Genomic DNA, 13,996 nt, shown 5'->3' with positions numbered 1-13,996 from the left:
GAAAAGCTTAGAAGTTGGATGCATCAGAGGTTTGGATAAAGTAAAAAAAAGTTTCATTTGTGGACCATAGGTTTTGAGTTGTTGTTTAACTTGGTAGAGCGTCAGAATGATGGGGAGCCATAAAACTGTACATTGATTTAAAGACCAACTTCAGCAGTTCATATATGACCCCAATACTGTTGGGGAGACAGCGGCTGGTTGGTAGGAGCTAGAAGCAAGGGTGTGCTTATGTCGGTTGAAAAGAATGTGGATAGGAAAGTTTATGATTTTGTCTAAAGGTTGGTAGGAATGATTATAAAGGCCCGCCAGAAGATTTCTGCAATAGTCAAGTCTACTGAATACCAACGAGGTAATATGTGTTATTGCAGTGTTAAATGGTGACCATGAGCAGATTTTGTGTAGGTTAAACAATTGAAAACGAGCCGTGGTGGCTGTGTTTGTGATGGAAGCTTACATCCATGGGCTTTAAGCCAACCTCAACATTTCTAACTGATAATTAAAAATTTATTGTACTGGGGTTGTAGAATGGAGGGCAAGTGTAGTGGTGGAGGGGAAGAAGAGAACTTCATTTGCAAATGAATTCAGTACAAGTGACCATCCGCCATCCCGCGTCGGCTTCTATTATACAGAAGCTATGTGTGTTAGGAGGCAAGCTGTGAATATTAGAATAGAGAAGGAGATTACAGTGTGATTTGCATAGATGTTTTATGATAAGCAGAAAGAGAAGATGAGGTCACTGGGAACCGTGGTGTACAGTGACAACAGAAGAGAGCAAAGAACGGATACTTGTGGGACACCCACAAGGAGTGGGCCAGGTACAGATATCACTGCATACCAGACAACTGTAAAGGAGCAGCTAGATTTAGAAAGTGAAAAAATTACAAGCAAATACAGAAATTCCTATTGAGTGAAGACAAAAGCAATGTATGGTGGTCAAGAGTGTGGAAGGCAGCGGAGAGGTCCAGGGGTATTGGGGATGGAAGAGAGATGTTTGAGATGGGCGGTGATAAAGTTAGATTAATGTGTAGTTCCCTCCATGACGTCAGTGCTTACCCTACCACAGGCAACGAAATCCCTCGGGAAAGGCTTGCATCGCTTTTACGCCATTATCTTGATCACCCTACTGATTTTCTGCATTGACCTTTGGGGTTCCAATTATAGGATCAGGTTTTCTGCCCTGCATCGTATTGGTTTTTCTGTCGAGATTCAATTGCATGGGCTAGTAATGTTTCAGTGGTAATTTGTGCTTAAGCTTCTCTGTAGGTTAATTAAAAGATGCCTGGTAAAAAGCTTGGGGAAAAGTCAGATATCGCTGTTGCGAATATGCCATTTTTAGACTTATACTCTCCCAGATCAGCCATTGAGAAGATCATGTGCAAAAGAGCACGTGTTGCCAGCAAGCATCGTGCACTGAAAAGCTTGAAAACCTATCCAGATACCCAGAACTTCTTTGATTGTTCCTGGTGAGGTCTACAAAGTTCTATTTCCTGTGCATGTTCCTGAAATGTTTACACTAAGCAGAGAGCCACAGACCTTGTACCGACATTTCATTTTCTCTCTCTGATGAAGAGATAATTAACTAGCTACAGTGGTGATGCACTTGAAAAAGTGAATTTACCAACATACGTGTCTTAATGCTTATGTGTTTACTATGACACTGCTAAATGATTATGTGTTCCAGAACATGGGCAGCCCGATATTATCAATCTATTGTATTTTGTTGATATACTAGTTTAGAGACCAGTATAGCCTTAGTATCACTGCACCTTTACATCTATATTAAATGTACTATAATTCTGCTACTCCATGTGGTACACTGCACATTTCTGCTGAAACATGTTCGCACAGTGTAGCTTGGCTTTGAATTTGGCACAGTGAAGCCACAGAGTCTGTTCCTGTTAGTGTTAACTGCATCTTTCTCCCAAGTACTTCTTCCATACTTTCCCACTAGAAGATCCTGCACCTTCTTAGTTGGTATGTGTTAGTTCTTCTGCTGTCACACGCTCTTGCTTCCATTATTTTTTTTTGAGAAAAAGTGTATAGAATTAACGGAAAAATGAGTGGATTTTAGCATTACACGCTTCGACTGATCAAGGACAAAGCTGTGGTCAGTAGAAACAGCAACTGCGTTGCTTATTATTTGAATGCTTGTCGCTATTTTGCAGTCAACCTGCATTAGACTTCTGAGCGCTATCCCCAGTGTTGTGTTTTGATTTACACAATCCAGCACCCGAAGACTTGGTACCACCATAACTATTAATGAGGTAGGTGATAACTTGCGACTGACTCCAATTGTTGGCCATCACATGGATGTGGCTTGCTAGAACAGCGGATTACCATGTCTGATCTCCTTTAAATAAAGTTGAACACTGATTCACTGCATATCTAATCAGTACTTGGAAGGAACACCTACAACACGCCCCTTTTGAATAGCGATTCGGTATGGGGTCAGATTCCCATTGTAGCAGTCAGTAAAAGATTACTGACTTCTAAAACTGGATTCAAGTATTTTTAAAAAGCATTCTGTGGGCACAAAGTCCACATCGGAGCAATTGATGCTTCATACACCTGGCCCTTAGACTATAAGTGAACCGAGTGACTGTAACAAATGGTTCTACCAAGAACATTTCTGGTGCCAAACGCTCAACATCTTACCCCATTCTCCATGCTGCAGTGCAAGCCAATTTAGGAAATTGCGTACATGCCTGCTTCAAGGATTGGACTCAAAATCCGTAATCTTTCTTGCAGATTACCTCGTATGATTGTCGAGGCCCTCTCCACCAAATAATCCTAGACATCGATTTTATTGAAACTGTGAAATAGGTGGTGATCAAACCTCGCTAGCATTCTGGCTGAACCAATAAGCACGTTTCCAGCTTCTGAACTCCAAGGATGGGTCTGCGAAATCATCCTGGGTTCTCAGAAAAAAAGAGAAGGCTAAAAGAGTATACAAAAATACATCTATCACATTTTTCGGGAACCTAAGAGGCAGGGCCGGACAGGCTGGACCGGGCATCAGGCGTTTCTCCTGGAGGCTGTAAGGGTGAAGGCCAGTTTTGTTATAGGGGCAGTTTGCCAGTGATGCTGCATTGTCGGACCCCAGTAACAAAAGGAGCAAGCAAGCATAATTCCCTCACTTTCTTTTCCAGCTTCACACTTGCTCCCCAAACTCCCCTTGTAGTGTTCAGACTCTCTCAATAAGAGGTCGGTGTTTCTATAGCTGATAGAATAGGGGCAATCACCCTCTTGACCTACATGCACGCTAACTGAAGGCTATGAATAAATAAAAGCAAGACGACTAGTCACCATAGCCAGTATTTGGGTAACTTCTCTTGAGTTGCAGAAAGGAGATGAAACAGCAGATCACAGAGTTTTAGGTATCCGAAGGGAAACAGAAGCATAGAGATACATGCAGGAGTGAGTTCAATATATGTAACCTCCTAAAAGTCTTAAAGAATACACAACAGACTTCCACAGTTAAGAATTTTCAAAAGTTACAATGACATCATAAACTTTACCTGCTATCAAGAGTTTCTATCCTCTGTAGAGTAAGACTTCATGTGCCCTGTGCAGGAGGAGTATAGCCCAACTTAGATTTTTCAACTTCTTTATAACCATACTTGTATTGTTTCCCACTAAGCTAATTATGCCACATACTAAGATCTACTACCTGACTAGCAAACGGTGCAAATCAAACCAGTAAAGAACATACTGTTTTCCTTAATCGAGGGGTACATATTAGTTAGTAAAGTTGTCTAGTCGTATTTGTAGGCATTATCTGACCACACAAACTCTTAAACATGGTTAGCAGATACAGAAACCGGTACTAACCAGAAAAACCAGTTAACGGCATCGTTATTGTTGTCACCCATCTTCTGTGCCCGAATTGTCAGATCAAAGGTTGATCCAGCGTTTGGCCATGAAAAATAAAACATTCCGGAATTAAGAATCTTTTTGAGGGCAGAGACACGCTCTTCCTCTTTGGTTTCTTCCTGCAGGGGGCAGAAATCTATATTGGTGATTTTGTAAACTTCGGCATCCAGTATTTTTCCAATGGATGTGCAGCCAGTCACTAAGACCAGAAAAAGCAGCCTCATGTTACCTAAAAGACAAAAGTAATAAAAATACTGTCACTAAATTAGAAGTGAGTGAAGAATGGATACATTAACAATACATTTATCAATAGTTCTCCTCAGAAAGGCCCTAAATTGAGGCTCAATCCTGAAAAGCTAAGTGGCAAAATCTCATAATTTGATGACAACACTATTGACCAAACAAAGGCATGAATGACAGCAAATTCCCACAACCACTTCTCGAAGTACAACAACTCAGCCCTCTTGCTGTACATCACTTCCACACAACAGTATCAGTATTTTCTATTCGGCTAGAAAAAGGAGGAAAGTAGACATCTGGAATATAAATTATCCTTCTACTAAATAAGCGACTATGGGTGGTGCATGTGGTCAGGGCAATGGAAGCGAGGTGGGAATGGTTGGAGGAACTAGATTCATTTTTAGGGTTATGATAAGTGGCTACATGTATGTAGTGGTTCAAGAATTTTCTATACAAAAAGAATTTATACTATAACAAAAATAAATAACAGGTGGCCAACTGCCGAAGAACATGGCCGCTTGTCTTGCTAAAGTGGGTCCGTGACCCAGTGATCTTCCCTTCAACATCCGCTCATCTATCCGTTCTCCCAACACCTATCAATGGCACCATGCGCTGAGGAATGCTGGAGAGCAGTCGCGGAACATTTTATTAGGGCAGTGAATGGGCCTGTTCTGGGCTCAGGAGGTGCAGCCTCGAGGTGACAGCGGAGGCCCGAGCTAAATTGTAGCAGCTGTCCGGAGGACATCAGTTCCTCGAGGTGACCGGAGACCCCAACCTTGCAAGCTCGAGAGCGAGGTGGGGCTGAGGACGGCGTTTTTCCGTGCTACTCCGCCGTAAAGCAGAGATCTCCAATGACCTTGTGGCAAGCTTGCAATTATTAAACAGTAGCAGGGGACTGCTATTAAGTTCCCCGTAGAGGTGCCACACAAGTCCGGCCTGAGATGAAGGAGGCGTGACCCCCGGACCAGCGGCAGGGCCCGACCGGAGGTGCAGCATTGGAGAAAAAGGCATGTATAAGCCCAAACCCCAAGGCAATTGAAGTCCCTTGTGCATCCCGGCCCGCAACACTGGTATGGAGCGCAGTGGGGCAGTCGTCAAGAGGGAGTACATCCCCACGCACAATTGGGAAGGGGCAGGCCCGCAAAGCGCGAAGGCCCAACAATATACTGATTTTGACCCTGCCTCCTCCGCTGCGAGACAAAAGGCGCAATCCTTTACACAAATCGCGATCACCTGCGATATAGTGCTGGCATCAAGTGCTCAGTGTTTGTTAAACAGAGTCTAACTGCTACGTTTTAATTGCCGTGGATTTCTGCATCTACTCCGACATTCCGGAGCCCCTAGACCCCCCTCACACAAGGTGCCACGAAGAGAAAAGGAAGGCCCATAGAAGATCAATTGGGGAAATTCCCAGTAAATAGTTGGGGGTGGGGGGGTTGCAGAACCAGGAGAAACCTGACAGGCCGCTCAGAGAATCTAATTTTCTGGTGGCAGAGTGTAACCTGGGGTCAAACCCCCTCCCCTTTCATACCGAGTAGACATGACGGGAGGAGGAGGAATGAACAGTACACACCAGACGAAGCTCGACAAATACTTCCCTAGGGGCAGGAAGGGCTGGAGACGCAATCTCAGAAGTGCCTCCTCTACTACCTGATGACAGCGTCATATCTCTCAAGGATATAATAGCAGCAATACAAAGGGTTAGAACAGGGCTAGAGGGGCGCATAGATAAAGTGACGATGGAGATGTCCCTGATACGCACAGATCTCCGGAACATGAGTGGTAGGATTCAGGAGGTGGAGGACAAAACGGTAACTCTACAACAGGACACCAAAACCCTCAAAGACCAAGTCAAAGACCCCCTAACAACTACTGCACACCTTGAATAAGACTAGAAGACTCTGAAGGTAGATCACAATGTAACAATATACACATTTTGGGTGTCCCTGAGAAAGCAGAGGGCTCTGCTACAGACTTGTTTGTTGAGGATCTGATCCTTAAATATCTATAGGCAAGAGGCCTCTCAAAGTTCATTTCAGAAGAGAGAGCACACAGAGTGCTGGGAGGCAGGCCCCAGCCCAGTGCGCCATCCAAGCCTATCATTGCTCTTCTCATTAACTTCAAGGACCGCGATGAGGTGTTACAGTCGACCTGCATTGCCTAACCAATACAATACGAAAATGCCCCAATAACCTTTTTTCCGGACTTCACCCTGAGGATGCAAAAACAAAGACGCAACTTCCTGGTGGTGAAGCAAGCACTGAGAGAAAAGGGACTGAAATTCTTCATGCTTTTACCAGCACCGCTACGGGGGGAAGGCCTTATTTTTTACTCTACAGAGGAGGGGTTGGCCTAGCTTTAAGGATGGCGGACTGTGGGAGGCTCCCCGGCAAAGATGCACGGAGAGAAGCAAAACAGAGAAACTTTGACCTTTTCCTGGAATGAGACAGTGGCACCGAAACGGGGGGGGGGGGGCACCCTCATCAGGTCATTGTTGGGATAGTGGTAGTGAATCGGACTTGAGCTTTCTTGTCTTGGAGAATTTCCTCCAGCTGCACCGTTAACTAACAGACCTCCTAGACCTGGTAGAAGAAACGAGGTCCTGGGTGGATCGTTAAGTCTGAGCAGACACCACACTGCGGGGAAACGCAGTGAACTGTGAGGGCCCTCATACCAATACTCCTACCTAGGAGTAGCATAGTCCGAGAGACAAGAAAACGATTATGGACGGGTAACTGGTTTGCAGCGGTACACAGCCCCTACCAGGTTTTCGATCAGGGAGGGATGACAGGCACTCTGCTAAGATGGGGGAGGTGGGCAGTTGTAGGTCCGTCAGGCAGGGATGCGGGGTGGAGGGTTTGTTTATGGGATATGGGGATTCAGAGGAGTATTGTTCACCTGCAAGGTTTGTTTATTAAACCACCTAAGTTTTGTCAGATTGCACCATCAACACATATTGCTACCACCTTCTATCAAACACACTCAACTTATTCTTTGTTAGAACTGTTTCCTCTCCCTCTAACAAATGGGGAATACCACAATCCACCATCAATACAAAATCCAACTCACAACGCACACTACCCATGCTCACTATGAAAATCCGTGAGATTCATCTACTCTTGGGGAATGTGAATGGCTTGGGGATATAAAATTAAGCTTGGTAAAGTCCTCCAATTCCTGAAGAGATACGCCCCAGAAAGTAGTACTCCTTTAAGAGCCCCATCTTCTGGGGAAAACATGCAGAACACTAGACCGAGGGGGCTATAAAATGATGGCCCACTCGAGGTTCAGCTCGGAATCCAGAGAGGTGGGGATACTCCTCAAGAAACAATTCCCATTTATGGTTGAAAAAACCTGAGCAGATACGGGGCCAGATAAACATATTCTCAATATACGTCCCACCGGCACTCCACAACACTAAGAGATGAGAGATTGGAGAGCAGCATTTTCGACCTTGAAGTACAGTGGATACACCAAAATGATAACACGAGGCACCTCCTGGGCCTTAAACACAGAAATATAGAGATCTGACGACCGATACAGCTAGTGCTCTGATCATGACGACATTACTGAATTTACAAACAAGGGGATAGAGCTGGAAAACTTCTAGCCTGGCTCGACAGGTGAGAAAAAGCCAGTCGCTGGGTGGCCTCCATTCAACTGCCGACTGGTGTGAGGATCACTGACCCCCAGGAAATAGCGGACACGTTTGTGACCTTCTATGTGGGAGTTTACACATCCGAGACGGCATTCACCACACAAGATGCACTGGATCTCCTTCAAGATTGACAATAGAATAAATTTACGCCAGAGGATGTCCAGGCCTTGAATGGAGACCTTACCTGTGAGGAAGTACAACAGGCAATCATGGCACTGTGATCAGGAAAGGCAATCAGCCACAATGGGATCCCAATTGAGCTGTATAAAATAACAGCCTCCCACATAGTGCCCCACCTGAACATGTACGAAGAATGCAGGGACACTAGTGTTCTCCCCATAGACCAGCGCTTTCCAACAATAGTTGTAATTCGTATAGAGGGTAAACCAGCTGACCAATGTAATTCAAATCATCCTATTTCCCTGCTAAAAACAAAAGTTCTAGCCAAACTGTTGGCTCTCCGTCTTGTCCCTCTACACCCGGACAAATACAGGTTTATTCCAGGCCGTAATACGGCTCTCAATCTTAGAAGCCTCCATGGTGTCCTAGGACGGGCCAACTTAATCCAGGAGGACACAGCTATCCTGTCCCTGGACGCTCGCATGGCATTTGATATCATTGAGTGGCTGTATCTAATTGCAGTCCTCGAGCACCACGGCGTGGAGCCTCAGTTTTTGACCTGGATTTGCCTCCTATACACGGGCCCCTTTGCACAAGTTTGGTGAATGGTAGGATGTCACAAACCTTCCCGCTTTGACGGGTAACTAGACAGGGCTGCCCCCTCTCACCATTGCTATTTGCACTAGTGCTGGAAACTATAGGTGGCTTGGATCCGGGGTGACCCACTGATCCGAGGCCGCTGGACGGCAGATTGGGAAGACAGAATATCCTTTTGCACAGATAATATTCTCCTATACGTAGCAGCGCCTAAATTCTCCATTTCGAGAATACTTAATATCTTCGCAACATTCCAGAGATATTCCGGCTATACAATACACTGGTCAAAGTCAGTGATCTTCGTTCTATGTGGTCCACCGCCTCGGATGCCGAGGGAGTGTGAGGAGCAGGTAGTAACAGAAGGATTTCGTTATTTAGAAATATTTATCACATTCAATCAAGATGTATTTAAAACAACAAACCCAAGTCCCCTGCGCCAACTGAAGGGAGATGTGCAACACTGGCGAACCCTGCCGCTTTCCCTACTGGGTAGGGCGGCCCTTTTCAAAATGATGGCACTGCCACATTTTCTGTATGTCCTGCAGAATTCCCCCTTTCCAGTGTCAGATAGCTACTTTAAAGATATACAGAGTGAAGTCAGAGCCTTGTTATCGTATGGAGGTTCCCCCAGAATCGCGCTCAATAAATTAACTTCGGGTTGGTTTAAAGGCGGAATCGTACTTCTTGACATCCAGGCATACTACTGTGCTGCGCAATTGACAGTCATTAACCAGTGGGGCCACCAACCAATGACAGAGCCAGCATACCATATGGACAGACCGACACTGCAATCAAGGGGGTAGTTGTATGCGCTATATGCACCAAAAGCAGTACACTACCTGGTGGGGCCTACGCCACTGACAGTACATGTCTGGCACGCTACACACCAGCAGTTGGGATGGAAAAACAAGATTACACTTGCTACACCCCTATGGGACTCGGTCTTACTTGGGGAAGAAACAGGGATTAGATAAGTGGGACCTACTAGGAATCTTGAAGGTGGGGGATGTTTACTCTTTAGCAGGAATACGACCCTTTACAGACCTACAGAGATCAGATAAGTTGGCTCCCGTTGAGACATTCCGATATCGACAACTCCACAACGCCTCGAGTGCAGTGATACCCAGGGAAGAAGTGCTGCCAGAATTGACACCCTTGGAGAATAGACTTCTTGAGGAACACATAACTAAAAAAGCGATCTCGCTGACATACAGGAAATTGATTCATAATGCCCCTGATAGGTTGACAAAGTTATGGCAGAAATAGGAGGGAGACATTATAGACACGCAGGAGGACGATTGGCCTGAGGCACTTTCTTCCCCTAGAGATGTTGCTATTCGATCTCGTTTCTGCCTCATACAACTTAAAGTACTTCATAGAACATACCTCTCATGCACTACATTGGCAAAGATGGGCAGACATCCAAATTTCTCTGTAGGAGGGGGTACAGCCAGGAGGGAACGTTTTTCCATATAATTTGGGCCTGTCCACAAATCTAATCATACTGGACTATTCTAACTCAATGTCTAAGTGGATTGTATGGAGTTGAGTTGCCATTGTCTGCTAAGCAGTGTCTGCTTAATGTGTGGGAGGCAACAAACCTGGGAAGAGGGGAGAGAATCAATGCGTCGTTAGCTCTGATAATCGCTAAAAGAAACATAGCACGTAATTGGGGCAAAGAGACCCCGAGACGGGGCGATTGGAAAAAAGATATGGACTGGTGCATGGTGGCCGAAGAAACTGTTTATCAAAATAGAGGCTTTCTCCAGAAGTGGGGTAAAGGTCTGGAATAAATGGAATGAGTATAGGGGCCTCCCTTGCACAGCCCCAGTGGCTTCAATAAGAAAAGAGGACTTGGAGGATGGGAAGGAATAAAGTGAGACAGCAGAGGGGGGGGGGGGGAGCTATACTATACCTTGAGAACTGTAGAGTCGTCCATGTGATAATATGGTATGTTGATATAAAGCTTATGTCATGTGGTGGTGTAATGCAATATTTTTTTGACTGCAATAAAAAGAATGTAAAAAATAAATAAGCGGGGGGGCGTGGCTAGCAGCCAACGATGGCGGCCGCAGCTTAGGGAGGCTCCTGGGCAGAGGCGGCTTTCCGCGATAATCCGTTACATAATCCTGATCTTTGCCGGCGGAAAGGGGCGGACCGGACCCAGTGTCCGTGCGGCGAGCAGCGCTGAAATTCCTGGGAGCAGCGGCGGCCCGAACGGGCAGAATCTCCCTCTCGGAAGGCGGAGGAGGAGCTGGGCCTGAATGCAGCCATGAAGCCGCGGACTGGCGGTGCCACTGAGTCCGGCCGGAAGTGGCCTGCAGGCGGGGGTGAGTGTCGGGAAGCGCCGGCTCTCCGAGCGCGTCACCCCGGGAAACACCGCAAAGCTCCCCTCGCGTCCACCCGAACACACGGGCGGACAACACTACGGCCCGTCAGCACTCCCCGGTCCTGAACGGATCCGCCTGTAGCGCGAAGGGAGCTGCGCAGGCACAACCCAGAGCCGCCATTACCCGGCCACAACAACAGACTGCCCCAGGCCCCAGCAGCGACCAACGAAGCCACACAGCGACAGGCAAAGCTACACCGCGACCGCTGCGGGCGAGGGTGGTAGAAATTGCGGACCTCCCGACAGGAGACCGGGAGCCATACGCACGCTGAGCCACCAAGTGGGGCGAGAGCCTGGGCGGCACCTACATCACGGGGACACTGAGGAGAGGAGCACCACGACGGCCCCAGCCGGTGTGGGTCACAACTAGCAGCGCACCGCCTGGCCCCCCCCTTTGAACCCATTGCTGGGGGCGACTCAGCGCCTGACCTGACCGCAATCTCCAAGAGAGCATAACACGACGGCATAACGGGAGGGGACACCACCCCCCACTGCAGCGACCATATACCGCAACGAGGCCCGCCGCCGGAACGCATAGAAGAGGCCATGCACAACCCACGCACGATCATTCTAACCATCTGGCAGTCTAATTCACGGCGACACCATGTCGAACAGGGGCCCCAGAAACAACTCAACCCAGGCCAAGTTGGACAAATTCGCATATGAGAGGCACTCACCACCCCAAGACCAACGCAAAGCCGCCGGAAAAACGGCCGAAACCGAGGGGGCAAGGAAGGCCACACTTGATGATGTCCTGGCAGCGCTGGCCCAAGTACAAACGACGGTGGGTGCCACAGCAACAGAAGTCACCTTGATAAGAGCGGATCTCCAAAAGATGAACGAGAGGGTCAAACAGGTCGAGGTGGTCACTAAATCACTGGTTGAGGATGTATCCGAATTGCAAATAGCAGTAGAACGTCTGCAAACCGATAACAAGCTGCTTAGGGACAAGCTGGACGACCAGGAAGGGCGCTCCCGACGCAACAATGTCCGAATTTTAGGTGTGCCGGAATCAGAAGACACGGGGGCACTGGACCTCTACGTGGAGGACTTGGTCAAAACTCGGCTCAAGCCCAAGGGACTTTCAAACTTCTTCTCCGTCGAGAGGGCGCACCGCGTTCCGGGAGGAAAACCCAAGTCGGGGGCCGCACCGCGACCGATACTGGCTCGATTGTTCAATTTCCGAGATCGGGACGCCATTCTGCAGGCCGCTAGAGTGGCACCGGCCGTCCAAATCCAGAACTCGAAGATTGCTTTCTTCCTGGACTATACGGCGGAGGTGTCTAGGAGAAGGAGGACGTTCCTGGAAGTAAAAAAGACCTTGAGAGACAAAGAACTGCCGTACTCAATGCTCTTCCCGGCTAAACTGCGGGTGGTAGCGGACAAAAAAGTGTGGATCTTCGACTCTCCTGAAGCAGCCCGGGACTGGCTGGAGGGCTGGCACACCGTAGGACGACAGCGCAAAACACACAGACCGGATCGAGACCGTGGAGGAGGCAGCAGACCTGGCTCGCAAACATCGGGTCGGGTGGAGGGAACGGAACACTCGCCCTCCCATGGATTCGAAGGAGGGGGCGGGGAAGACTGAACCCGAGCTCGGACTCTGGACAATGAACAGTCGACGACTGCCGCAATGACTTATACTTTCCACAGCTGCACGTAGACGCTGACATGGCTGCCCCTAAAGCCTTCAGGGAAGCCGCCTGCCTGGGGAGACGCTCTCCCCCCTACACGCAAGTACTCTGGTTTTGGGATGGGTAAAGCACTCTGCTCAGTTGGGGTGGCGGGCAGTTGAAGGTCCGTTAAGCAGGGGGGCAGGGAGGGGGGTTTGTTTTGAACTGTTTATGTTGGGAATGTGCATACTGGGTCGAAGAAAATGTTTCAGTACTTATGGGAATAAGAACACACTGCTGGGAACGGACAGTGACACTATGCCCCCATGATGATTCCGAACGCTTTGCTGCGTGACAACGCAGCCGATAAACTGGTTACATCTCTGGGGCACTACATCATGTACCTAATGATGGCTAATAATCCAGTACCGGCAGAGGGGGTGACTCACTCTGACACACAATGCCCACCTCTGACCTTGATGTCCTGGAATGTGAGAGGTTTGGGGGACAAGGTTAAGCGGGGATTGGTATTAACTGCTATTAAGCGCCTGCGGCCTACTGTGGCCCTGTTGCAAGAGACACACCTGGTGGGGGGTGCTACGAAGGCCTTGGATAGGCGAGGCTACAAAATGTGGGCCCACTCTGCTTTCACGTCCGGCTCCAGGGGGTCTGGCATTCTAATACAGAAGAACTCCCGTTTCATGCCCCTATCAATTAAGACGGATGATCAGGGCTGCTTCGCGGCCGTGCAGGGACAATGGGAGGGAAAACTCTTTAATTTGGTATCAGTGTATATCCCACCGGCTTTACATTCAGTTCACCTCCCAAGACTAGGGGACTTCCTTTTAGCTCTACCCGAGGGTGAGACCATTCTAGGGGGGGACTTTAACGCGATCATCGACCCACAGCTGGATAAACACCCCTCCCCCAACCAGACAGGGGGGGAAACTTACTTTCGACGATTCGCCACGGCCATGACAGACATCTGGAGACACTTACACCCGGGCATGCAACAATACACATTTCACTCCGCGGTGCATGGCAGCCTGTCTCGCATCGATTATTTCCTGTCACTGGGGGAAGCCCTTTGTCATGTAGACGCCATGGAGATTCACCCTCGTGGTATTTCGGACCACTCACCGCTCACACTGACACTTACCCTACAGACGAGAGCACGTAAGCGCATATACCCCATGCACGCATCTTACTTTAAAATCCCACAGGTTCGCAAGGCACTCAAACACGCCACGAAACACTACTTTCTTGAAAATACCCATTCAGTGCGTTCCCCGGCAACGCTCTGGGAGGCCTATAAAACGGTTCTGCGGGGCCAAGCCATTAACGCCATAACCGGACATAAGAAACAACAGTCTCAGGAACTAGCTGACCTAGAGATTACGTTGAGGGAACGGACCGCGGCACATGAGTCTCACCCCTCACCCGCTGCCCTGCATGCACTCACCCTCCAGCAACAGCTGTACAATGATCATCTACGGGTGGTGGTCA

At 48.2% G+C, this 13,996-nt stretch overlaps 1 protein-coding gene across 1 annotated transcript in view; it reads right to left on the bottom strand.

Annotated features, from left to right (window-relative positions):
- SYNJ2 (synaptojanin 2) overlaps window positions 1–13,996 on the bottom strand; it is a 745,535-nt gene that overhangs the window by 510,551 nt on the left and 220,988 nt on the right. The window contains exon 3 of the mRNA XM_086927319.1: window positions 3,832–4,102. Within this exon, the coding sequence (XP_086783445.1) occupies window positions 3,832–4,102 (271 nt within the window). The remainder of the gene's footprint in view (window positions 1–3,831; window positions 4,103–13,996) is intronic.

This window comes from Lissotriton vulgaris, chromosome 6, assembly GCF_964263255.1.
Source record: "Lissotriton vulgaris chromosome 6, aLisVul1.2, whole genome shotgun sequence".
Classification (NCBI taxonomy): domain Eukaryota; kingdom Metazoa; phylum Chordata; class Amphibia; order Caudata; family Salamandridae; genus Lissotriton; species Lissotriton vulgaris.
This window is presented reverse-complemented; position numbering and strand designations above follow the sequence as displayed.